Source organism: Temnothorax curvispinosus, unplaced genomic scaffold, assembly GCF_003070985.1.
Source record: "Temnothorax curvispinosus isolate PA1 unplaced genomic scaffold, ASM307098v1 QBEX01008784.1, whole genome shotgun sequence".
NCBI classification, from domain to species: domain Eukaryota; kingdom Metazoa; phylum Arthropoda; class Insecta; order Hymenoptera; family Formicidae; genus Temnothorax; species Temnothorax curvispinosus.
The window spans coordinates 1,194,193-1,220,204 of NW_020218564.1; the positions used below are offsets into that span (position 1 = coordinate 1,194,193).

Consider the following 26,012-nt stretch of genomic DNA (forward strand, 5'->3'; position numbering starts at 1 on the left):
TATATATATATATATATATATATATATATATATACATATACACACACACACATACAATGAGAATAACAACTAAATTATGATAACTGTATGTATTTTACAATGATACATATGATACGTGTATTAATGGTATTAACATTTCAAATAAATTTGTTTTATATAGTTGTAATATTATTTTTATTTCGTTGCAATATATTTATGTGCAAGATCTGTATGATAAAGTATCTTAATCAAATGTTGTTGAGCGCATTATAAAAACATATTATTTTGCTCGTTGCAATATATACATAATTTCTGAAAAATAAACTATTACATCAATGTTTCGTCTTTTTTTTACGCGTTGACGCAGATTGAAGTGTGTAAATTAGTTTGACAAATAAAAGTTTTGCTTGTGATTTTCTTTCTAAATAACACAAGTTCAAAAATTATTTATTTTAAAAATTTGCAAAGTTTCGTGTAATTGTCACTAGGCGGTGCCACATGTATACATACCATTACAAAAACGATTTGGAGATGCGTCTAGTCAATCTAAGTGTCTTCGCGCATTCTGTGCATCATGTAATGTGAACATAACCAAAAAAGAAAAAAAATTTACGGAATAACGGAAAATATTTATTGTTTATGGAAGGATGTAAGGACACACGTCGTTTAACGTGCATCAAGCTCGATTCGATGGTTCCGTGTTTTGAGATGGGAGATCACGCTGCGTGTCAAGTAATCGCAAACGTATTGGCCCATTTACAGAAGCCCATGATTCCATTACTAAATATAGGATTTATTTTTAGGTTGGAGCTAGTCGTAGTTTGAATCGGGAATCTGCTCCAAAATCAGATTTCTAGGAGGTTTGTAATCCATATCAGCGTAAACGCTGGCTATTTTTAGGTGACACGTTGTTCTCAATACGTATATCTTGTGTGTGGGAAGAGTTTTTTTTATTTTATAAATACTTTAAGTAAACGTCCATTAGCAACTATCAATTTTCTAAAACATCAGACGTAGGTGCAACGATAGTGTTTTCCACGTTTTCACAGCCATATGTAGTTACGAATTAAAATTAATGTTTTATAAATCTCACTTGCCATTATATTACATGTGTAGGAATAAAAATGGCGAATGATGTAATAATGAGAGGCAAAGACAGATTACAAGAGATCAGTATGAACGTGGAACAGAGTCACTTGGTGTATCTGCAAACGGACGATAGTCCTTTAAAGCTACAACAACGACATAAATTGGAAGGTATTGTTCATGTTATCAAATCATCTAATGTATATAATATCAACTTTTGTTATAAAATAACATTTTAGATATTATTACATATATTTCAGGCTTTATAAAGGAATACCTTTGTCTGGTACCCAACGAGACGAAATACGTATTTCAAGAAACAGCAGACATTTTGCACAGATCAGCGGCAACGGTGACAGATTTCAGCGGGTATAGAGCAGCGACAGCTTGGAGTGCAATTTCCTTGTACGCAGCTAATCTATTGGCTCAGCCTTGGCGAAAAGAATATAGGATAGTGAGGGTACGTGCCCGGAAAAATATTTTGTCATTAGTCTGTGTCTATGATTATATATAAATATTGTTTTTAACATGTTGAAATTCTTTGAATTGTTTTAGACATACAGCGGTTATTACAAACACGAAGTAGAGGCAAATTTAATCGGTGCCGAGTTAATGTTTGAGCAGATGGGCTACAAGCATACTGGTTTGGGTGTCGTGACTTTGGAAGGGCCAATCGATCCTGATAAGGTTTCAAATGTCAGTAGAGATGCTATTGTAGCTTTTGTGGAATGCCAGGTAACGGGAAAACAAATAGTCAATGCGCGTGATCGATCGATTAAATAAATAATACACGCGTCCAATATTGGTTGTAACGAGGTTGTAGGTGTGATTAAAAGTTGCTTCTAAATTGCAGATCTTAAAGCAGATATGGGAAAGCGTGTCACAGAAATACACCATCTCTTGGCTGGAGGTGTTGGAATTTCGTGAAAATCACGTTGGTACGCCAGAGCAGGCCATTCGAGCGCTAAATTATCGTTTCCTCGAGAAGATGCATCAGAATCGCGCAAAAGCCGATAGCTATAAGGACTACTATTCACAGCAAACGGGCATAGACGTTGTGCCGTTGCATCCACCTTATCACCACGTTGTGCATGCTACGTACAACGCAACAATGCCGTCAACCTGTCAGACAGATTACCGGCACATCGAAGATATGACCAACATGGCGATACCGGCTGCTAATTATCGGTACTATCAACCGATCAATCACGGTTTCATCACGTGTTGCACCAGTTATGGTTGTTTGCCCTCTCATGGGAACAAGTTTTACGGTAATAATGTACAACCGAATCCGTATTGCGCCACATTACCAGCGTATGCGGCCCGAGTGCCGACCGGGAGACTGATAGAACTCGACGTACCGGCGTCCGTGGCGACGTACGATAAGACGCACGCTCTTCGCAAACCCGTGTCCCACCGGATCGCGGACTTGGACGAGGTAGACTTTTACAGACGACAGTCGAGCGACGGAGATCCGTACGAACATGGTAAAACCGATAGAAAAACTGCTAGCAGATCGGCGTCCAGCATCGGAAGGGATGGTTATGATACATGGGACTTTGTGTACAGAAATCTCGAGAGCTTAGGTTACTACAAGGATCTTGATGATCGAGACGACGTCGTGCAACATAAGAAGGAACTGGATTCTATTCGCGCCAAACACAAAACTATTAGGCAAGCGGAGAACGAAGATAAGTATAACGCGCATAGATTGGAGAAGAAGAGAAGCGGTGGCAAGATCGAAACGAACGAAATTGATTCGTCCGAAACAAATGGTATGAGTCATCAGGATATTCTGCCTTTCAAAAAGAAATCCTCGTCCTTCGACCTGTCGGATTCGAATAGATATAATACCGATGCATATACGAGAGAAAAAGATAAAAAGCACAACAGTCAGACTTTGCCGATTCCACGCACGCACAAGTCCTCGGATCAGATAGCAAAGATTGCGGATTCCTTAAAAAATCTCGATATCGCGCAAATGAATAAGCAGAAGAAGGAAGAGGAGAAGGGTGAAAAAAGATGGAATTGTGCCACGTGTACATATTTGAATATGCCCGGCCGAGACATCTGCGAGATGTGCGCCAAATCGAGGTGCAAAGGGAACGAGGACAAGCCGCTCGCCAGCGGCGGCAAAGAATGTCCAAAATGTACGCTGGTAAACGAGAAAAACGTTTCTAACTGTGCGGCTTGTCATACCAGCCTGAAGGATTCTCCGACCTACATATAGACAGACTGAAACGACTGAAACTTTTCGCGAAAGAAAAGGTTCTCGCACATTTGCCACACGTTGCGGTTCGCGCAAAGGTATCATATATTGCGTGTAAGATATAAACGTATTAACCGAATGAACACGACGTACAACGCGGAGTCTTTTTTCAACGACCTAAAATGAAACGTGACGACAGAAAAGAGATAATATGTTTAAACACATATGAGTCTTTTGATCTATATATAGAGAAGGTACAAAGATATTTATTTAAAAAAAATCTCACGCAGAATAAGGAAAATCTTGTAATATAATGACTTTTTTTTTTTTTAACATTGTATTAGTATTATTATGTTATGGCCTATGGAGAATGAGTAACGAGTATCGGAATCATGTGTATCATATAACTAGCGTTATCGTAACATTCGATAGTTTGTCAAACCATTAAAGAATGAAATTTAATCAAATATCAGGCCAAAGCTTATAAAATTAATATTATCAAGATTAATTAAAAAATGCGCAAGACGCTAGGATGTTACTTATTCAAAAAGTATTTAATATTATACGCTTGTCGTTATATACATACATGTATAATTGTATACGTGTGCAATTTATTTTCTAACTTAAATTATTGCTCGGAACTTGAGAAAAACTGTATTCTTTGCAAAACAGATTGATTAAATTTAGCTTCTAAAAAGAGAATATTGCAATAAATTAAATAATTAAGTATTGTTGTCACAATGGATAAATTTTATATAGTGCCACTACACACGTGACGAAATTATTTTAAAAATTATGACTAATAGAAAAAGACAGAACTTCGGTTTGCAAATGGTAGTCTATGCAATGTTACAAACGGAAGGATTGTTTTTTAACGAGTTCTGCAAGAGGAAATTAGGCATTTGATGTAAAAATACAAGAATGTTAAACCTTTATCAGAATGTATTATACATATATAAAATTATTGCACTATTGGTTGCGGATTATTGTTATAACTACTATTATAATAATACACACATTGTGTGCTATATAACCAGAAAAAAAAACATTATAAACATAACAAGGATTTAATATAAATGAGTGCGTTCTACTATAGTTTGATGAAATTTTATCAATACGACAGAGCATCTATATATTATACATTATAACATACCAATATCGAAATTGTATACAAGTAGCTATTCTATTTATTTAAAAGTAATAATCACATATACTTATTTATTCATACATTCCTTGCTCGAAATGCGATCTGCTTATTACGTACTCTTTTGTTAGCGTATCTCTACAACAACTTTGTTTCATCTTGTTTAACATTGTTTTGGATTGTTAAATGTGTATATAATTTTATACGTACGTAAGATATGCACAGAATATTGTGTTTTCATACGTTTGTCGACCGTGCACAAAATGATACGTAACTGTATTGGCTTGTTAGTGTAAAGTATTTTAAGAAATAATGGAGAATTTTGCTCAATAGAAAAAAATCTATAACAAAATGCTTGAGCTAACGTACTTTGATTTATGTAAAACTCCATATCCAGCTTTTTTTTTATTAATAGCATAGTGTAGACCAGAGAGGTTTTTTTTATTAACTGTACTAACACGTAGCCTAATTTAATGCATCGGAATAATAGCAAAGATGATTCATGGCATGATATTAAAGCTTATATTGAGATATTAATAAAATAAGATACGTGGCACTTGAAAAATTGAAATTTAGTACAGTAATAGTCCTCGTGTTTTTCTTAAATAAGAGTACGCTCGTGTGCGCGATATAGCACAAATAATTTTTAAAACTATTTATAAAAGGCTGATATAACACAACCATAGTAGAACTGATATTTTTTCATCAACAAAATATATGAAAGTATGATAAATAAAGTAAACAATGAAAAGCATGCACGAACGGTTAAATCTTAACATCTTAGAGTTTATGTAAATTAAATAACGATCTGTTGTAATACAAGTAACAAATTTAATGTAATATGCATACATAGTATATTTCTGTAAAATTTTTATTAGAGATACAGTGTCAGAAAAAACACTTTTGTACAAAAACCAGATAAAATTATTTTTAATAGAATGCATGTATATTTAATTTATTAACACAAATAAACGTATATACCTGGGAAAATTAATCTTATTTAATCTGTCGAAGAAAGAAACGTTATGAGAACATTAGTTACTAGCTATTTTCATGGCTCTTTCTAAACATTTGGAAGCAGCTTGATGAATTTTTTTATCCATTTTATCTGCAACATAATAGAATTTTATTTGGTTAACAACCGAATATTAAATTATATATATGTATAACGGAAATTGATTGATACTTTTGATTACTTACAAATTTTATGTTTTCCTTTTATGGGAAATTGTATCGGTAACATGTAAGGATTCTCACATATAAAGACATATGGACTATCACTTTCTCCTTCTGGATATACGTCTCTATATTCTTTTTGAGATAGAACATCCGTCACTGTCGCGCAACCCAACAAGCAACTCGTGGGATAAACTTCGGGGAACTCTACATTTTCTAAAATTATCAAGATGACGTAAAGATACGTAAAGATAAGATAAATATTTCAAGATCAATATCATTTACGAACCATTTTTTAATTTGCGGTAGGCATGCTTTATATTAGATATTTCTTCAGAGGAAGGTACCTTTGCAGCCGATGCTATCCATAATCTTCCTCTATGTGAAGAATACCAACTTCTACCCTCGTGACTAATAAACGTCAAAATCATGTTAATCATTGATTTTTTCTGATTACATGTATTATTTTGAAATACATCACTCACGTTTTTATTCCTGCCACCAGCAAGGATGCATAAGGCTGATGCATGCTTAAACATAGGCCTTGGTCAAACATTTCTAGATATTCTTTATCCTGTATTCTGCCTTCCGTCGTCCATATGTGATTTTCAGTTCTCTCGCTTGTTCCGAATATTCCCATCTCAACAAACTTGATATAATAATGAAAAATTACACATAATCATGAGAAAAAACATATATAATAAGAAATATGTAGTATGATTATTTAGGATTAGCAATATACAAGTAAATTAATATAATTTATTATTGTTAATTATATATAAAAGATTTGCAATCTTACTGTTGGTCGATCAAATTCTATCGTTGGACAAATGTTTGGATCATCAAAATTGTCATATGACCGTACTTCGCCAAGATCTTCCGATTGCAAGTTAATGGATTGATCTTCGTCAACTGCTACTCTTCCCATAAAATCTATAGTGACTTTTTTATTTAAACGTGACGCATGTTTGCGCGCTAGTGCTTCCTCTTCTTGCTTCTGTAACTTCTTGCGCTCGTCATGGGAAAGCCAAATGCTATTTGACTGATAATAATCCGATTCGTCATCGATCACTTTAGTGCGACGGGCACTGCAAATCAATTTTATGACAATTATTGTAAAGAAAATCTTGACAGAGATAACAAATACATACCTATTGCGATCAAAATCGAGAAGTTTGTCTCTCTGTTTAAGAGAGTCCTCAAGACTTTTATTTGGTTTTTGATCCATTAATTTATTATACAAATTATCAGCCTGTTTAGTATTGCTCCGAAGTAATACTTGTTCCTCTGGAGAACAAACAAGTTCACTACAAGAGAAACATGGCCCTGAGCCTTCTTGTACACAGACTATTCTTCCACAATTAAGACAATTGTTAATTAATGCATGTCTGTTTGCTTCGCAGTCACATTTATGTCTTCCTAAAAAATATATATGTAGGTATATACATATACAAAGCATTGCTAGATACATGTATATTGTATTACATTACGTGTACAAATTTATTATATATAAACACCTTTCAAGAGAATATTTCCATGAGACAATAAGCTAACAAATTTAGTCTTTTTCTTTTCCACCTTCTCAGACTTTGTCTCAGGCTTTATAGTCTCTTGCACCTGTAAAAAATGATATATAAAATGCTCAATAATTTTCTAATAGTTGTTTAATGATGTACTCATTATATAATCCTCTTGAAAAATATAGACTGTATACTTGAACATTTTTTTTCCCTTTTCCTTTTCCCTTTTTCTTATCGTTTTGTTTCTTGGAGATACTGTCCGCATCGTCGTTTGTTTTCTTGTATTTAGTTTGATTATTATACGAGGCTGGAACACGAAGAGTACGATATAATTTAATAATAATCTGGCAAAGTTTAGTAAAATTTATCTGGTTACTCACCGCGTCTCTTTTTCAATTCTGTTACAAATTGTCTGTGATTTGGCCTTTCATTATTCAATAACGTTGTAAGATAGAAATCTAAATCTTTCTCATTTTCTATCTGCAAAATATATCTGAAAAATTGATAACATAACGTTAGGCAAGCAAAGATAAAGAAAGAAAGAAATTTTCATTAACCACCGCACTTACTGAACCAAGTCATCTGGGACTAGAAAACATAACAATTCGGACAATTTCTCTTGCACCCATTTCTCCATGACTCCTGAACAGCGGACAAATGAATAATGATACGTTGTAATACACGTAACACGACGTATGTCGTATAACGACGTCGAAACTACTACACGTGAGACGTGAGACGTGAGACGTGAGATTTCAATAAAAATGTGTCACATACACATCAGTCTGCATCAGTCTCCATCAGTCTCATCAATCTTATCAGTGCGGCGTTGTTGTCGGTGTCGGTTGTCACTACTATGTCAGTGCACTGCATTATCGTCAATATGTAACAGATATTGTAGATAATTCAGAGACCTATATTGCATATTATTGATAATGCATTTGCTTTAGTTAAAAATTTCACAAAATTTACCAAAGGTGTCAGGATGTCACGCGTCATTCAACGACAACGTGCAACGTGTCATTTCGAGATCTTCGATGAAGCGGATGAAGTAGTTCGGATCGGCCGGATCGGCCATGTGCTTGAGATACCCTTGGATATATTTTATTATATTTCACTATTCTCAATAATTATCTCAACGTATTCACAGTGATGGGTAAGCAGAAAAGGCAGCGGCGAAAGCCTCACAAGGAAAATCCCACTGGATTACCGTCCGTTCAGGAGCTCGAGCTAAAGGAGGAACTTACGGAGGGAGACAGGGAAAAGATCTTGCAGGATGTTTATGATGATGTGAGCAGCGATAAGGTTTAATCTTAATCGATGCAACATTTGTCGTGTTATTTAATAAAATTATGTTAATAAACGTGATAAGAATTAATAGTGAGGGTTTGCCTCTTCTTAATAGTTCTTTCTTTCTTTCTTTCTAGATACAATCGTGTAACCTCGAAGAAAAGTTATCTGCCCTGCAAATATTGGCGTCAATGTCTTGCGACTCTTCTATGGCCACGCAAATCGCCAAGGATGGGATAGCGAAAATAATTGGCCCACTATTGATGGATCATAATGCCGCTATACGAACCAACACTGCACATACTTTGCGGGAAATTGCTGAAAATGGTAGAGAGCAAGCGTGCAATGATTTGATTAAAGATGATATTATAACTCCACTCACCGCCGTACTCAGACAGGTATCTTAAGATGAGAGTTCAAATCAAACGCACGTGTACGACGTCGCAACCTTGTGAGATACCTCAAGTTAAATAACGTCTTTATTTATAGTACTATTCGGACTGGAAGCCAAAAAAGGCTGGGGATGAAAAAGTGACTTTTGTCGAAGCAGTTAGCCTGCTGTGGACATTATGCGCGAATAATGAAAGCGCGATCAAGCGAGCTAATGAGGAAGATTTGGCCGCACTCTTGTTAAAGTTTTTAGATATTGATATTTATGGAACAGAGATCGTCACGGTCGTTACACGCGCCATGATATGCTTGTCGGACGAGAATGTTGCTGCCATTAATACAATTAAACAAAGCGAATCAGTTTTGTTTAATCTGCTAGATTTTAAAGCCGATGATGCGAAGACTGCTTTCAAAATATTGGTCTTGAAAACTTGTGTAGCTGACGTACTGATCAATATCAGTACGTACACGGACACGAACCGGACAGATGTATTTCGTAAAGTATTATTGGTACTGTCTGACGTACTTGCGATCGATCATAGACAAATACTGTCTTGCTTAACGTCTATTTTACCACATGAATGCAATGCTTCTTCGAGCGATAAAAGGAAAAAGGTACAAGAAAATAGAGAGATGTTGGAAATGCAGGAACAAGCTTTACAGATTTTTGCAAATTTATGTTTTGAATACCAAGACACGGCACGTGATTCCGACACCGCGGACTCTGAACCAATGGAGATCGAGTCTGAATGCTTGGGTGCGGACTCGACGACGGAAGATTTGAAAATGATGTCAACGTTTCCAGTGGAACTAGTTGAAGTTATGAACGCGTGTAACTTGGTTGATAAAATTTGGGACAAGACTAAATTCGTAGTGAAAAATAGCCAGGAAATACTGGCTCAAACCGAAGAGGGACGAGCTACGTTGAAGCAATTTTATGACATTCAGGGTGCAGCTTATTTATGTATGAATAATTTATTGCCCAACATAGAAGTTGATGCTTTCGGAGGCGTTGCCATTTTACACAGGTAGAGATCATTTCTACATTTTTTAACAATAATAAAAACATGCCGTTTCTTTTCTAATACTTGATATGGAATTTTTATTAGCTTTTGTTAATCATGGATATTCTGCATCTAGGAAATGGATGGAAATTATAGAAGAGTTTGAAGACATCACTAGAGAGGACGTATTTAAACGTGTAGAACTTGCGGAAGCGGGTACTGCTGCCATGAGAGCTATTCTTCAACGTTTAGTCCAAGTACAAGTGACGGACGTTGATTTAAATCACTTACCTACTTCTTGTAACGCAATCCAGGCGATGTTAAATGGCTTGGATTCATGTGTCAGTACGACGGTCCGCGTTAATTTGATAAGGATACTCTGTCATTTAGTACAGCTGTTGAATAACAAAAATCCGAAAAATTACGAAATGATCAAGGTAGGTCATTTTCGAGTTTCTTTGAATTTTCTCCCTAAATAAATTTTTTTTATGTAAACTATTTTTGACAGTTCGTTTCCACGTTTTTATTGGACAGCTCTAAAACTGAAACTCGAGTATGGGTTTTAGCAGAATCTATAGACGCAATAATGGATATATTTACAGAGGATGAGATTGACCATATAGCGGTAGATATCAAATTAGTCCCTAAATTGCTGTCTATAATGCCACATTTCAAAAACAAGGTAAATATTACTTTTTATTTCTTACATCAAGTATCGTATATTGAGTTTTATATAATTATTGATTGCAATGTTATATATTGATTTTTATATTATTTCATAGATGCGTGAGCAGAAGAAACATTTACAAGATGGCACGCTTGTAGTCGCGACTGTAAATGCAAACCTAATGAGGTTTATAAAATATAAACAGAAGCGATTAGGACGTGTTAAACAGAAATGAACATTGTTAAACACTTGTTTTTATTCGATTTCTTCGAATTACAGAGATCATGAACGAAGTTATTTTTACAATAAATGACTTGTAAATTTTTGAAAAACAAAAGTATACTCTTGTCACTTTTTCTATTTTCTATCTCTGCACTTTTATAATTTGTATTTGTTTTGAGCTATTTTACTTGAGTTTTTAATAGATTTGGAGTAGGATTATGTAATTTATCACAAGTCATTGCTTATACACAGTTTATGGTTCATTTCATATCAATAAATAATGAAAATAATAGCCAAGTATTGCAGTAAAACATCAGAAATGAAGACAAGATATAAACATCACTGTATAATTATGTAACATGTATAGAAATGCTAGAATTTTTTCTGTAGCAAATTTTTTTCTTGAAAAAATTTATATATTATATATATATTTGACGCGTTAGTACGAAATCACGTGCAATCTAATAAGAAAAGAAAGAAGCATATAGAATGTACTTTGCACAGTCTTTGAATAATAGTTCATTTAATACATAGATTCTAGAAATTACAGCTAAATACGATTATCTTTCAATGCATGTAGAAATCACGGAAACGATAGAATTTCATTGTCAAGTCTAAAAATGTGGACGAAGGTTTAAGATTTCAGAAGGACTTTCCTCTCTTATCATCGTCTTTCAAGTTCTTACTTTCGTCCTTTAATCTAGATTCAGATGTGTCTCTTAAACTAAGCGCACTGTGTCTCCTGGGTTTCGGTATGGGATTTACCTCATCCAAGAGCTCAGGTTTATGCCTGATCGGTTCAGAAATGTGTAATTCAATCACTTTCACCGGGTCACGCGACGCCGCGACCGGTATTGGCGGATCCGTTAATCTAACCACATGAATATCCTTCTGTTCACGTGGCAGTTTCTTGAATTCCAACTTAATTGGACCAGATGGCCCATCCACCATATTTTCGAAAAAGTGTCGGCGATTCGCCTGGATAGATAATCTGGTGCTTGTTATCGAATCATCTTGATACATATCATCGATATCTTCTTGTTCTTTAGACGCGTTTTTACTTTCCAATGCCTTGATTTGCATCTCAATTTTTTCAATTTCCTCCTTCACGGAAAAACTGTCACTTCGCGATAACGTACTGGACGAACCTTTTTTTCTCAGACAAACCTCACCAGATTCTTCATCGATGTCCTTAATGATTTCGATCTTTTCCTGAGATGCTCTTGTATATTCTATATCCACGGGATCTTTTTCGATCACGGAATCTTTAACAATGATATTTGCGTGCTCCTTGATTAATTTTTCATTTACTTTTGTTTCGGCGTCGGCGTTCTCCGATGTTTCATCAGACTTGAGTGCTATTTTTTCCTCTGAAAAATCTTTTTTTTCTTTTCCCTCAGACTTGTAGTCTTTAGACGTGTCACACGTTTTCGTCTTCTCGGTATTCTTCGTGATGTCGTCAGACGACATGTCTTGGATAATTTTCGGATACAAATCGGTTTGCTCTTCTTTACGCGGCGATACCTCGTTCAATTCTTTGCAAGTCTTTTTCATCTCGACGATATTTTCTGTAACCCTGACGATGTCGATCGGCTCGGTTATTTGGAGTTTAAGTTTAATCGCGTCTGATACAGGTTCCGTCATTTTATTTACTTCCACTGTAGATGGATACGTGCCTTCCTGCGAAAACATTACCGGTTGTATTTATTACGCTCGTTTATCAATCAATCATCATCATCATCATCATCCACATAATTTACATGTACCAGAGGAGTATCCACGTGTTCCTTCTGTTTCGGTGGTTGTGGTGCTCTCCGTTTTTTGCGTCCATGTATACTTGTTGTACTGGTAACAGATGTACAGCTATTGATGGACAAATTCGATCTTCTCACAGCGTCCTGGTTGAATCTCTTGAAAACGTAATCCTCGGGCACATTTTCGTTCTCGTCCCTCAGGCTAACGTTACCGGATCGATTGATCGAATCTTCCTCCATATCCGACGTGGTTCCATTCAATCTTTGCGATGATCTATTGCCAAATCTTCGCCTGGAAAAAAAATTGGACATCATAAGCAAAATTTTTAACCTTGAGCACAAGTACATTCGTTGCATTTTGATATTTTATAACAATTTTAGGAATTAATTTATATTGTCGGGAAGGATTTCATTTCAGCGCTTAATATTTATAGCGATTAAAGTTTCGAATTATCGCGACTGTCGACTGTCAGAAATATATGTACGAAAAACAAGAAGCAGAGAGGATCTTACATTGGTGGAATCGGGATTTTTTCCGGTTTATCGTGACACGTAATACTACCATTTTGCTTGGATTGCTTGTCTTCGAAATCCAAAGGTGGTATTTTGTCCGTCGGTCTTGGGCTCACTTGCCCAAATCTGGAAAAAAAAACCATTGAAAATTTAATTTTAATTGTAAAAGAAACTCTTCTTTTTTTAAGCCAGGCATCTTTTAGATTCAGAAATTATAAAATTATTTTACTATTCTATTCAAATATATATATGAATCATAAAAATTTTAAATATAAATACTCTTATAATGATTTCAATTCTGCAAAGTTTACCTTCTAGCTGGCGGTTTCGGAGTGAGATCGACGTTCATGATAGACGTTGTGGTATTTTGAGGATTACCATCGGAGATCTTAGCAGGATCGCCGTTTTCTGTTAAATTCGGGCTATACCTCGAGGTATTGTTATCAAAAGTATATTTCCTTCTCCTTGTCAAAGTGCCCAAGGCTTCATCAAATTCCTGTTGATCCTTAGACAGTCGTGGAGGTGCTGTTGGTCTGTCGTAAGGCTCTCTTTTGTACGTAGTCGAGACTGCAGTTACATGCAGTAAGTTGCATCTTATTTTACGTTACAGTTTATAAAATATATCATCGATTACATTATATATTTCCAGATCTTAAATTTAAAATATAAACATATATAATTACATTAAATATAATTATGAAATATATTTTTAAATCGTCCCTTTAAAAAACGTGGGTATAAAATAAATTCGCATAATTTGGGGGAAAAAAAAAAAAAAAATTCTTCACTTATTACTGGAATCGTCGTCTCGTTCTAATGCATTACGTATTTTAAACATTCATATCTTATAGTTTAATGTGTTTAGTATGTTTTACGGGAGTCGAGAGTGTGCACGTAACTTGGATAGAGACAAACCTGTTGTAATCGTCGACCTATTTTCCATCGATTCTGGAGTTTCTTTGCGCTTTCCAAACAATCCATTCCTAAACACAAAGATCGATATTGAATGTCACATAACTATATTGTTACTTTATTGGATTGTAACAGAAAGGTGTGTGGTATTTAGTTTAGTATGCAATTAAAATTTCACACACTGAGATTACCGTACATATTAAAATTGTAATCACGCTAATAATAAAATTAAAATAACATTATATTATTTATTTAAGAACGCTCTGATTCCGTAGGCGACAGTACGAATGATGTTGCGCGTTTTGCGTTGCCTTAACGCGGATCCACGCGGCATTTTATTTACGTATACGCGAAGATGACGAGAGATGAACGTGCGCGGTTCATCGTTTGATATACTTGGGACAGGTCCTGGAAAATTCATAACGTGCTACACCATTAAATTTTCCTGTAAATTTTCGTCAACCTCGGTCGATTAAGGATCCAAGGAATTAAATTACGTACGGCGTTACTTTGTGAATTTAAAAATAGTTACAAGTTTTCAAGGAACATCTTGTTTACATATCCGATATCTTCCTCAAAAACGCATTCTTACTTTACTCATTACAGGCACGCTCGCGATCGAGTTTCGAGAATATCGAGATATAAATTGATTTATTGCGCAAGAACTAAAAAAAAAAGAAAAAGGTGCGAATCTTCTAAAACGTCACGCGCGTGAACAGCAAAGCCTATGCACATTTGCAGTTAAAAGCGTCAATTATATTCATCCTCATTCCGCTTAATATCACTTCCACTTTGCCGACGATCACGGTCGATACGTTCAAGCGCACTTAAATTCGCTATTGTACGTACTCGCAACGCGTGTTAATTCAACTTTCGATTCGATGACGATGCTCGCGGCGCGGATTCTTCGATTTCTTTGCGCAGCTCTGATTAGTTTGGTTATTCCGATTGTTAATCAGACCAGAACTCAATTTAATTTTGAAAGTATTTTTTTAATCACGTGAATAACGTGTGTGTGTGTGTGTGTGTGTGTGTGTGGTAATAATGTAGCTGGTAGTTAATTGTTTCGTTTCTCTGAAAGAATTGTAGGAAACATACAAAATGAAAAAATAGTAGATAGGTTTTTGAAGGTTTATATCTCATTACTGTTATATCTCGTAATATCAAGGCACTTTTATGCATTATTTCTTCGTATTTCCTTTGTAAAAGTTACAAACAAGTTACAAAAGTTTCGCACACACGTGCCTACATGTATTTTATTAATCACACAAATCAGGTCACAAAGAACGTGCACGGCTAAAAATAGTTGATTAAAAATACTCACCAAGTCGATTTGATCGAGAAGTTGTTGGATCTTTTCTTTCGAGTTCTGCCAAACGTCCAGAACTTGTGTTTGGACGATTCTTTCGACGATTTACTCTCGCGCGGCACTTGTGGCTGAGAATTTGTCATCGTGTCATCGTTGAACGGATTCAAATGTTCTGGATAATCGTAGATCGATACGCTAGGTCGTCTGGGCCTCGACGAGAACGACATGATTCATCCGTCAGATTTTGGGTCGTCGTATCAAAAAAGATATTGAGCGAAATGTCATAGGAACGTTCACGCGTACAGGTCATCGATTTCTTGTCATAGCTCCTGCGCGCCTTGTCACAATCCTCTGCAAACTAAAAAATTTCGTGAAAATAATTTATATTAAATTATGCAATTTTAAATTAATTTTAATTTAATTTATATTAAATTAAAAATTTGCGCAAGAATCTTCATATATCGGCGTGTAAAACAAAAAAGCGGACAAACACACGTCCATGTGTATAGTATTTTTAAAACAAAACGTACGTGTAAGGACCTCCGGCACAATGAAAAATATATAAGTAACAAGCAACAGATATTAGTGATTAGAATAAAGAAATCCAGGAATAAAGCTGGTGTGTAACATTAATACACGGTTACCGATAGGTTAAAAATCTATTGTCTGTGTTAATCCCTATTTCCGTTGCCTGAATTTTTCATATATCGTGCATCCAACTTTATTCTTGATTCTTTAGTCCTAATCGCTAATATCTCTGTTTTTTCTTCCTTATATTTTCCATTGTGCGGAGGCCTTAATAAAACTGTAATTAAAAAGAATTAGATAAATATGTAATTAAGATAGAGGTATGATAAAATGTTTTTGTTCAGATCACGCGAGAACGATAAAGTTCAGTCAGACGTTCGCAATTAATTACTACGTTGGCGTTGATGCGCGCTATCATCAATTCGATCAGTGCTAGATGATGGATGTGGAGGAAAGCAATTTGGAGCGATATAATTGTTGGATATGCGTGCGTTTATCGTTACGACACGTGCTCGGTTCAAATAGAATGACCCGATGAAGTAGAACTGGATGAACGGCCGATAATACAGCCGCAAGTTGACGACGGATTAATTTGCTGACCCGCGCCGAAGACAGTAAGAAGCTGTAAACACTCTCGCGTCACGCTAACCCGGTTATAACCAACTAGACATCTTCTAATCGTCTGCTGGATTACAATGTGCAACTGTATGTCGTTTACATAATGTCGCTGTGCAGAAACTGCGCCTCTCTCTCTCTCTCTCTCTAAAACTTTTTTAAATTTTAACATGTAGGCACCACCATTATTATGAGATTTGTCAAGATTTTCATAGTTGCGAGTTTTTAGTTTTATCGAGCATTTAAAGATATTTTAAGCGGGATAAAAAAGTTAACGCTTCGGAGAGCTTTGTGATGCGAAGAAGACCAACGAATATGTTCGCACTAAAATGCATCGTATGAATCGGCACGTACAAATAGTGTCTAACAAATGCAATTAGCTCAATTAGTTGACCGCGCTCGCGCTCCGTTTTGTTCAATTCGTGCATCGCCTCGCGATTCGAAATCATTCGATCGCGCGTAAGTTTTGAATACGATTCGTACATATATTCTATTCTATTCTGTGACAAATGATGAGCAACGCACGACAAAATGCAAAATATGCTTCATGCTTCAAGGTTTTATGCTAATACTGGTCGTAGTAATACGCACGCACGATCACTCGAATGCAAGTCTTTGGTAATGTACAGAAAGAGAGTATAAATATAAAAAAAGTGTATATTTTGCGAGATACGCGTATTACGCTTTTTTAACATAAAATATTTTTCACATTCTTTTTCGTAGAAAACTTAACATTGACGAGTGACAACTGACAAATCGCGCGTTGTAAAAAGTACTCGATTAAACGCACGAATCTTACAGTTGTTTTAGAATATATTAACCTACGTGAACTTTATTATAAGGCACGCGATTATTCAATAACGATCGGAATCGTCTGGTCTCGTACGATAGTCTGGCACGAGTCAGCTTTACAGGATGTTCCAGACCTTTCACCTTTGAATTCTTTGACTACGTTGGAATTTGGAATTGACGTTTCCCCGAGCAACAATATCGAGGAAGGTCATTGTATACGCTGTAAAATTTTTACGTTATAAAGTGTAATATCTTTATAATTGATCCATACATTTTACACAAGTTCTGTTAAGGTAGAAACCGCTAAAAATTTAATAAAGAATAAAGTTTCGCTATTTATTTACGCTTTTAAAACTTACAATTAGTGAATTTAAAAAAAAACTTCATTTTTTATCACTTTTAAAAAGGTTGATTTTTTGATTCTCCAAATTTTCATTATGGTAAAATCAAGGTAAGACTGGGATACCTTGGTGCATTTGCGCGTCCATTATTGGACGTCAAGCACAATCGATTAATCGCTGATTATGATGTAACTGTATGGTGCACGAGTTTCGCAATTCATCGTAGCACGTGAGCGTTGAAAAAAGATCTCCTTGTATATCGAGTTAACACGCGTCGTTTTCCCGTTGCTTATGTACTCGCCGCGCCGCGCCGCGCCGTTCTACAGTGCAACATAGGCCATATCTGTGAGAAACGACTGGAGCATGTCGCTAACATAATAACGTACATAATAGGAAGGTACTAAATACTTGGGCGTAAGGAAACCAACTTCTTTCGCGAAAAATATGCGACATTTTTCTTCATGTGTTATTTGCCGAAGCCGAATATACGTTTTTCGATACAACGTGCGTTCCGGTCCGTTCCGTAATTTATCTGTCCACTTTTTGAAGACATCTTCAGAATGTCGGCGTCGAACGCGCGAGCAAAGTTATTCTAAAAAAATCCGCCACACGGTAAATTTTATTGCGCAAAGAGGATTTAATCTAATCTATCGCTGTTGACGAGAAGCATATATTTCGCTAGTACAAGCAAGTGCCCTCGCACTTGATTTACCCGAAGCATGCGATGACGTGGAATCGATCGCTGATTTCGATAAAATAAAGTATGGCAAAAAGAAGTATGTCGAATCTCTACCTGTATCTCGTATACCTCAAAACCGGATAGCTAAAATAAATAGATAGCAGAAAATGTGCTGATATAGGTATATTGGCAAACTCGAGATAATTAATTTTTTTACGTGCTGATAATTTTGTGTTAAGTTTACGTGGCAGTAAATCGTCGCGTCGCGTCGTTTAGGCTGCAATAACGAATCGATGATTACGATCGACGCGACGCCGACGCCGACGTTCCGTTTAATTACCAGCTGTGTATAATTGATACGCGATGTCTAAGTTTGGCCGATGACTCATCGCACCGTGCAACTGAACTCGCGTGGACGACAATGCAACTTATCTTATTTTCATCGGTTTACCAGAGGCCCAGAGGCGAAACCGTCGTCGACGTGTTAGGATCGTTAGGATTCAAAGTCACGTATAGATTCGGCGTTAAATAAATATCCGTAATGAATTTATCTCTTTGAGTCTTACCGAGCATCTTTCCCTGATTTTTTTCACATATTCAGAGCGTGGCTTTGATATGTAATTTTCGTATAATATATTATTAATTGTAAGTTTGAAACATATACGTGTATATATATATATATATATATATATATATATATAACAAAAAGTATAATACATTCAAATAAAGTAATATATTACAATATCGTTGCTCGCTTGAGAAAAGTTTTATATTTATGGGAAAAAAGATGCAAGATATGATTAAATTCAATGCTGACAATGAGCACGAGTATGCATCGGTCGCGACTCGCGAGTGCACGAAACAAAGTCGAAAGGATTAAGAAAACGTCTTTGGAAAGTCTTTTGTCAAAAGTGGGAAAAGTGATAATCGCGCCTCGGGTGAAAACGGAGCGATTTTCTGGCTTCGACTCAGAATCGCAGCCGCTCTATTTCACCGACGATATTTTTGGATCTTGGGAACGTTAACGGGGATCATATATCACACAAACTCCACGATCGCTCTTTTCCACAACATTATACGGTTCTCGTCTCTTTTTGGAGCTTTTTCTTTCATTACAGTACAGAAAAAGTAACAACCATTAAACTACGTTCAGTAGTTGTATCTCGTTCGTAATAACTCGCGGAACGAGTTTGCAAAGTCGACGATAAAGGTAAAGGCACGATCGAAATACTTTCGAGGAAAATTCGATTTACCTAGCTGTAGTTTCCACTAAACTGCCGTACTGCGGATCCAACGTGTTTCTGGTTGTTTTTTTTTTTATCTTAAACATTGATATCACAGTTTTAAAATACACCTTTTTACTCGTAAAAAAATGGATAGGGTAATCTCCTGACCGACAATAATACTCAATTTTATTTTCTTCTCTCTTTCTCTCTCTCTCTCTCATCCTGAATAAAATTTTCCATACGTTGCATTGGAATCCAAATATGTAATGGCATGCAGATAGAAGATATTTTAATTTCTTAATCGCGAATCTATCGCATACAACGCTGCAACATTGATATACATTTCGTGGCAAGCCATCAATGACCTAGTTTACATCGATCACTTGATACGCGTATTAAATAGTAAATAACTAGTAAATAAGTCTGATTATTGGCTGATCAGTTCAAATATACTATTTGATACGCGTATCAAGAGATCGGTGTAAACTAGGTCATTAATACAGAGACAAGCAAGACAATTAAGCATATATCGATTGCTGTGACTCTCGCCACAGATTTCGAAAAGCCGTAAAATTCGCTGCCGCGGCGCGCATCGTTGATGCGACTTTCTATCTAATTGTAAGTAGCGCGCACACGTGCCGGTGCTTAAACTTCAGGGAGTCTTTATTAACGACAATAACGAGCATTCGAATCCGCGGAGAGCCGGCCGAAAATAGAACGTCGTTGCAACCCGCAATCTCGACACGGGCCACGGGTCAAGTATTCGGAAATTTCGTTCTCGATAGATTCCATCGCGTGAGCAGGGATATGGATCATTAATAACTTTATTACGAGCAGAACGCCAGGACGGGCCAAGGATTCGTGGTAGGCGCGTCTTGCGCGTTTGACGAGAATACGATATCGCCATCGGACATTGTCTCGTGGTGCAGGGTGTAGCTTACGAAAGGAACGAAAAGGAGACACGTGATTCGCTTATATCGAGCTTACACCCAACACCGCGGCGTATTATCTCATTGGCAATTTTTAGGTATGACGATAACATAGGAGTGACTTGCAACGATTATATTATACGTCGTCGATTGTACGCACTTCCATCTTCCATCGCGAGTTGCACGGGCGATTTTACGTGTACGACGTACGTTATCGCAAACGTTAAATTATATATTAATGTTAAGCCCGCAATCGTGGATATATTCGAGTCTCGTGTCTCGTTCTCCTTGTCTACCTTTCTCCAAGGTAACTCTAAACATCATCAGTATTTTCATGATTTTATCCATTCTAACGAAAGCTTGTTGGACGTTGTTGGGCGTCGCTTTCGTAAGCGCGCCCAACGTATTATACATCTGCGTGACATGTATTGGTCGAACGAAACGTAAAAAGTGAAAATTTGCATTTCGATATGCGATAACAACTCATGCGACGCGACCCGCGCGATATACGTGCAAGAGAGAGACCTGTCCAAGTCATTGTACGTAAAACTTACGTAAGTGTGCGGGTGTGATGTGTGATGATAGGCGACGACCGCGTCGCGCGACGTGTCAAACTATTCGGACTCTTGCGAGACGCGCTTTAACGAAGCACGGTACACTTTCACGTAACTGATCACGATTAGGAGACACACGAGGATGTAAATCAAAGTTCAACGTGCGGAACTGCGAGCGAACGAACGACGTAAACAAGCCCCCTTCCGTTACGAGCCACGCCGGCCAACTGCGGCGAGCGGCATCGCGGCATCAGCGGCAACGCCGGCCGCCGCGCCGCCGCCGGTCGCGTTTCGCGTTCACGTTCGGCCATTATCGCCATCCTTCGATCATTTTCGCCTACACGTGAATTTCGCGCCGCGTTCAACGGTGAGAGCCTGAGAGGTGAGACCAGATTGGCCATCAGGGCCGAGTGTACTCGGCGCGTAAGATTCAAACCAAAAATTCTTATTGTTACGTGCACATAACTGTATTTAGACTCGTACCTCCGTAATACTGTGGATAGTGTGACGTAGGATCATTAAACGTTATGTTAATGTTATTGCAACTGACGTGCTATCTTTATGCGATTTTTATCAAAATAAATAGAATAATAAATTTTTAAAAATTATTACGCGGTACAAACATGTAAAGAAATTAAATAAACATTACGTCAAGTGTTGCGAACGTAAGTGATGGTCAACTGAACGTATTTTATTTATAAATTTTTGATAAATTTTATATTTCTGGGGGATAATGTTTGACAAAAATAAAAAAGAGGGTCAATATTAGTAACACTAAAATTTGTAACGTGCTTTCTATCAAATGTTCGCTTAATAAACCGCAATGTACCGACGCTGACTAATGCTGACTGAATGCAAGCTCGCGCATTTCTAGAGACTCAAGATGCATGTTTATCGCGTAGGTAGGCGTTAGTGGACGTGGCTTGGAAAGTTGCACAAGAAAAGACACAGTTTGTAGGTAAAAGTACACGCAACCATATTTTATATCAAGAGACTTAAAAGTATTCACAAATTTAAATCTAAACTTCTAGCCCGGTAAAATATTGTCGAACGTTCTTTATTTTAAATTAATTTCTTAATCATGTATGTATATATGTATATAGATAATCTTTAAACAGATACGTTCGAAATTTTATTAAAGTCTTTTCGTTAAGTAAATACAGCGTCCAATAAAAAGGTCGGGGCGATAACGCCAGCTTGTGGTCGCAATGCTATTTTATCCGTATGATGTAATGCGCACTCGTATGTCGAATCAATCACATAGAAACGCGGACGTGCAGACGCTACATCTAGAATATTTAATCGTTTTTTCTTGATATTCTCTCCATGTCACGGTTATCGCATGGCATTGCAAAATAAGGCAGTGATCTCAATAAATGCGCGATATCTGCATATCCACCGAGTGTATTTCGATCGATGACAACGTCGCGCGATACCGAAGACCAAACGCTATATAAGTAGCGCGTGATATGTTTTTACACGGCGGAAACGCTGTCGCTGTATAATCTAATCACTTTGCAAATTTGCAATTGACAATACATATATGTTTAGAAGGAAACAAAGTCTCTCTGGAGTTACCTTTAATTTCGTGACACTCAATTCGCATCCACAGATGCAAACGATTTATCCCGTACTATATCTCGATTCAATTCTGTACTGATTACATCGCCAAACTGATAAGATAGCACCCTTATCGTGCAACTTTATTCAGTTCGTTCGTAATATTCGCGCGCAGGTGTCTATTACCTGTCGTGATTGATGAAACCTGGAAAAAAAAAACGTGAGAAAATTACGAATCTTTTTATGTACGATATTGATGAGTTTCAAAAAATTTACAACATAAATTAGTAAATAACGTTGCATATATCAGCGCCTCGAGATAGATCTGTGAATCTTTTGAAATCATTAGACTTTATTATCCTATAATTCGAGCATTGTATGCGAGCATAATGGAGCTGGCTTTCAAGAGCAACGGCGCAATGAAACTCGCTATTGAAAATAATTATGAGATGATCCCGATGATACGAAAAGTTTTTATCGCAAAGGATCTTTTATCTTTTCATCTTTCATCGGATCTTTCGTCTCACCTTTGATGATTGACTTAGAGTAAGCTGGCCTTGATATCAATGAAAGGGAAAAGATTAATTATATTACAATTATATTTAAATAAATATTACACTAATTTTTGTTACAATAAAGCGTTTTCCCAAACGAAACTAATATACATCAATCAGTAAAGTACGTATTCATTCTTTTGTATCAAGGATGCTTTATAAATCTTTTAGTAATCTTCTTTTTGTTATCGAGAAGTACTTGATAGAAATAAAAATGATTTCTTTATCACGCGTACTTTTCTCAGTCGAATTCCAAAGTAATTCGCGATACTTTAATAGAGCACTCTAGATGTGTGTGTGACCCATTTTCCTCGATTCAAGTGTTCAATAAATCAACAATGTTAGAAATGAGACGCGATCGGTGATGATACGCGACGCGTTATAAAAAGTACAATACAATGGACGTGTTAATATTGAAAGTTATTTGATTGGCGGCATTTATCCAAATGAAGAACATTTGTCGTATTTGTGAAGAGGCAGAGCAGACCGTTGCATAAAAATGCATAAACCAAAGGAGTACATGTAACATGTGTACATAAATTATAAAGACTGCGCGAAAACGCATTGCACTAATTCTTATATAACAACGGTATAGAAATCGAGAAACCCTGCTCGATGCGCGAATACGTGGTTCCGTCTCAACGTGTATATATACTGCACGCGGTAAATGGCTCGGTAACTATGCAAATTTAAGTGCAGGAAGATCCATCCGTTTGTTAAACGCGACGAAGGCCTCGCGTGCGCCGCGTTAACCCACGCGGTTTTTTTTATTTTAGTGTCGTTAACTATATGGACCGCGCAAAACTTCACCTTTTTGAAGACCAGAACTCTGAAGTGAGAATCAAATCCGAAATCAAATTTCAGGATTATTTTCAAAGTTTTCAAACGGTTTCCATTTCAAGTCATTTTAATCAGACGTTTATACGTACATACGTTATATGAAATAGTACGAGAACTTATAATTCCAAATCTCATCCTAAAATCTTTGTACTTGAGACGTGTAAGAGAACGTGTTACAAAAGTATTATTAAAAATGCAAGAAATAAAGGATAATACATTTTTGGAGAAGCAACAAGAAGACTTAATACGTAACCAGCAGGAAGAAGATCAGGTGAAAGAAAAATCAATAGAAGACGACATACAAGTGATTAAGGACGTGGAAGAAACTAGGAAAGATGAGGAACGTGCGATATTTTTGCACGAGAAAGGTTTGAATGAAAATCTTGTCGAGACATCGCGTAATACCAGTCTTACGGATGAACACGTCAGGTTAGCTGGAGTCAGACAATCGGAGATTGATAATTAATTTCAAATATTCCTCGTATCAATCAGACGTGTAGTTTATAACATCAAAATGTTGTAAAACAACGTTCATCGTCACATGCTATATCAATAAAGAATAAAAAATATTAAAAAGAATCATGTATAAAATATTAAATATAATAAGCGGCTTATTTTTCTACCTCTACGTCTTTCAATTTCTTTGCTTTCTCAGACTTTTAAAATCTCTAAATTTAAGTGACGATGACATCGACAACTTGCAAGATTTATGGCAGGCAAAGATCGAAGTCGATAAAAGCAGCACGTCTATTAATTCTACGTCTAACACGTCATCGTCTACGTGTCACGCACACGCGTTATCGAATAACATCTACCTAAAAAAAGTCTTGAGCAAACCTTTGATCCAAGCTTTGTGTGAAATTGTAGCGAAAAAACCGACCGATCCTGTGGGGTATCTAGGCCATTGGTTACTTCATTATAAAGTCAGTTAATTTTAGTAGACAAAAATCTTTTTTTTTTGTTTTGTTTTGTTACAATTAAGATACAAAAAAGATTTAATAAGATCACATGGAATTTATTTATATAAATAGATAAGAATATTTTAATTCACAGAATATTTTTTTATATATGAGAGAAATAAATCTGTGAATAGATTAATGAGGGACGAGCGGTGCAGCAAAAAGAACGCGAGTCAGAGCTTTCAATCAATATGAAAAAATTGAAACTGCAAGTATGGGCAATATCTCTCATGCACGTTTTATCGATATTATTAAATTATATTTACGTGACATTTAAAAAATATTTGCTTTGTATTACGTACAGAAAGTTGAAGACAATGATCTTTTTATCGAACGAAAGGACGAAGAGGAACATGGCGAGGATCGAACGTATACTGGTGGTAGTATACACCCCATTGAGCTCTGCCCTGCCTGAATCTAGCGCCAGCCGCCAATGCACCACCATCAGGCACCAGGATGAATCAAACTCTTGCGTCACGAATCTCTCGACGGCAGAGCCCAGGTTGTCCCGTCTGAAAAAGTGGCGAGGGTTGAGAAATAGCCGCACGCGAACCGCACGTGCAACCGCCCAATTTAAAAGTTGAGCAAAATTTGACATTAAAGTGATCTGACGCCGAGCTAGAGTTTATAAAGATTTATCTTTACCGGAAAGTTTCTTAAATTTTGCTAGGAGAATCGAGAGAAATAAAAACGATAGGGAAATTGAATAACTATTCCCCTGATTTATCACAGCCAGAGGATGCTAAAGATCATGTGCGAAAGAACGAAAGACGAATAATATAGATGCCGCTGCTTATTATCTCACCTCTGTCAAAATTCTGCAGACAGATAAGAACGTGGCCAAATAACTTGATCGTTTCAAAGATTAACTCGGTAATCTGCAGTAACCAGTTTTTGGTAGATGGTAGATGCCGATAATGTACATTCGTTGGTTCGTAATCGGAAGAGAAATATGCAGTGGCCAAGGACGAGCTTTTTCGGCTTCTTTTCTTGATAGATGACCCGAACCTAGTTCGATGTGGCCATGGCAATTGTAAGGGCGATCGGCGAATGGATACATACGCATCGAAAATGAGGATGATCGTGCAGAAATCGTCCCGCAATCAGCTAAAATTTGAAACGCGAGTCAGAGGTCAGAAGAGTCGTACGTGTTATTATAATTAAAATATGGCACAAGGCACAATGCGCCCTTCGCCCTTACCTTCGCCCGCTTCGTCACTTTATCAACTTTATCCTCGCCGAAATGAGGATGTCGAAGAT

General features: G+C 36.6%; 5 protein-coding genes across 10 annotated transcripts; 3 read left to right on the forward strand and 2 right to left on the reverse strand.

The window, feature by feature from the left end:
* Positions 1-604: 604 nt before the first annotated feature.
* Positions 605-4,238, forward strand: LOC112458216. Its single transcript, XM_025021699.1, has 6 exons — positions 605-711; positions 783-839; positions 1,096-1,236; positions 1,326-1,525; positions 1,621-1,800; positions 1,919-4,238. Exons 3-6 carry the CDS (start codon positions 1,104-1,106, stop codon positions 3,293-3,295), a joined length of 1,890 nt encoding a protein of 629 aa, XP_024877467.1. The 5' UTR covers positions 605-711; positions 783-839; positions 1,096-1,103; the 3' UTR covers positions 3,296-4,238.
* A 1,104-nt stretch (positions 4,239-5,342) lies between these two features.
* Positions 5,343-7,924, reverse strand: LOC112458217 (activating signal cointegrator 1). Its single transcript, XM_025021700.1, has 10 exons — positions 7,684-7,924; positions 7,495-7,607; positions 7,309-7,421; positions 7,112-7,211; positions 6,746-7,013; positions 6,394-6,682; positions 6,080-6,243; positions 5,884-6,005; positions 5,619-5,810; positions 5,343-5,526 (listed from the first exon to the last, which is right to left on the reverse strand). Exons 1-10 carry the CDS (start codon positions 7,749-7,751, stop codon positions 5,453-5,455), a joined length of 1,503 nt encoding a protein of 500 aa, XP_024877468.1. The 5' UTR covers positions 7,752-7,924; the 3' UTR covers positions 5,343-5,452.
* Positions 7,925-8,134: 210 nt separating this feature from the next.
* LOC112458219 (HEAT repeat-containing protein 3) lies at positions 8,135-10,802 on the forward strand. Of its 3 annotated transcripts, none has more exons than XM_025021703.1 (6): positions 8,136-8,419; positions 8,542-8,802; positions 8,894-9,822; positions 9,935-10,235; positions 10,307-10,480; positions 10,581-10,802. In XM_025021703.1, exons 1-6 carry the CDS (start codon positions 8,267-8,269, stop codon positions 10,698-10,700), a joined length of 1,938 nt encoding a protein of 645 aa, XP_024877471.1. In that variant the 5' UTR covers positions 8,136-8,266; the 3' UTR covers positions 10,701-10,802. The 3 variants fall into 3 exon arrangements, with proteins under 3 accessions (XP_024877473.1, XP_024877471.1, XP_024877472.1); XM_025021704.1 differs by having other exon boundaries at positions 8,137-8,404; XM_025021705.1 differs by lacking the exon at positions 10,581-10,802 and having other exon boundaries at positions 8,135-8,419; positions 10,333-10,424.
* LOC112458218 lies at positions 10,703-21,078 on the reverse strand. The gene is made up of 7 exons (XM_025021702.1): positions 20,840-21,078; positions 15,191-15,533; positions 13,870-13,937; positions 13,266-13,521; positions 12,955-13,080; positions 12,454-12,733; positions 10,703-12,367 (listed from the first exon to the last, which is right to left on the reverse strand). Exons 2-7 carry the CDS (start codon positions 15,400-15,402, stop codon positions 11,330-11,332), a joined length of 1,980 nt encoding a protein of 659 aa, XP_024877470.1. The 5' UTR covers positions 15,403-15,533; positions 20,840-21,078; the 3' UTR covers positions 10,703-11,329.
* LOC112458220 lies at positions 19,498-25,944 on the forward strand. Of its 4 annotated transcripts, XM_025021707.1 has the most exons (4): positions 22,424-24,222; positions 24,661-24,716; positions 24,887-24,964; positions 25,057-25,944. In XM_025021707.1, exons 1-4 carry the CDS (start codon positions 24,168-24,170, stop codon positions 25,165-25,167), a joined length of 300 nt encoding a protein of 99 aa, XP_024877475.1. In that variant the 5' UTR covers positions 22,424-24,167; the 3' UTR covers positions 25,168-25,944. The 4 variants fall into 4 exon arrangements, with proteins under 4 accessions (XP_024877476.1, XP_024877475.1, XP_024877474.1 ...); XM_025021708.1 differs by lacking the exons at positions 22,424-24,222; positions 24,661-24,716 and adding an exon at positions 19,498-20,592; XM_025021706.1 differs by having other exon boundaries at positions 22,424-24,716.
* Positions 25,945-26,012: the final 68 nt, after the last annotated feature.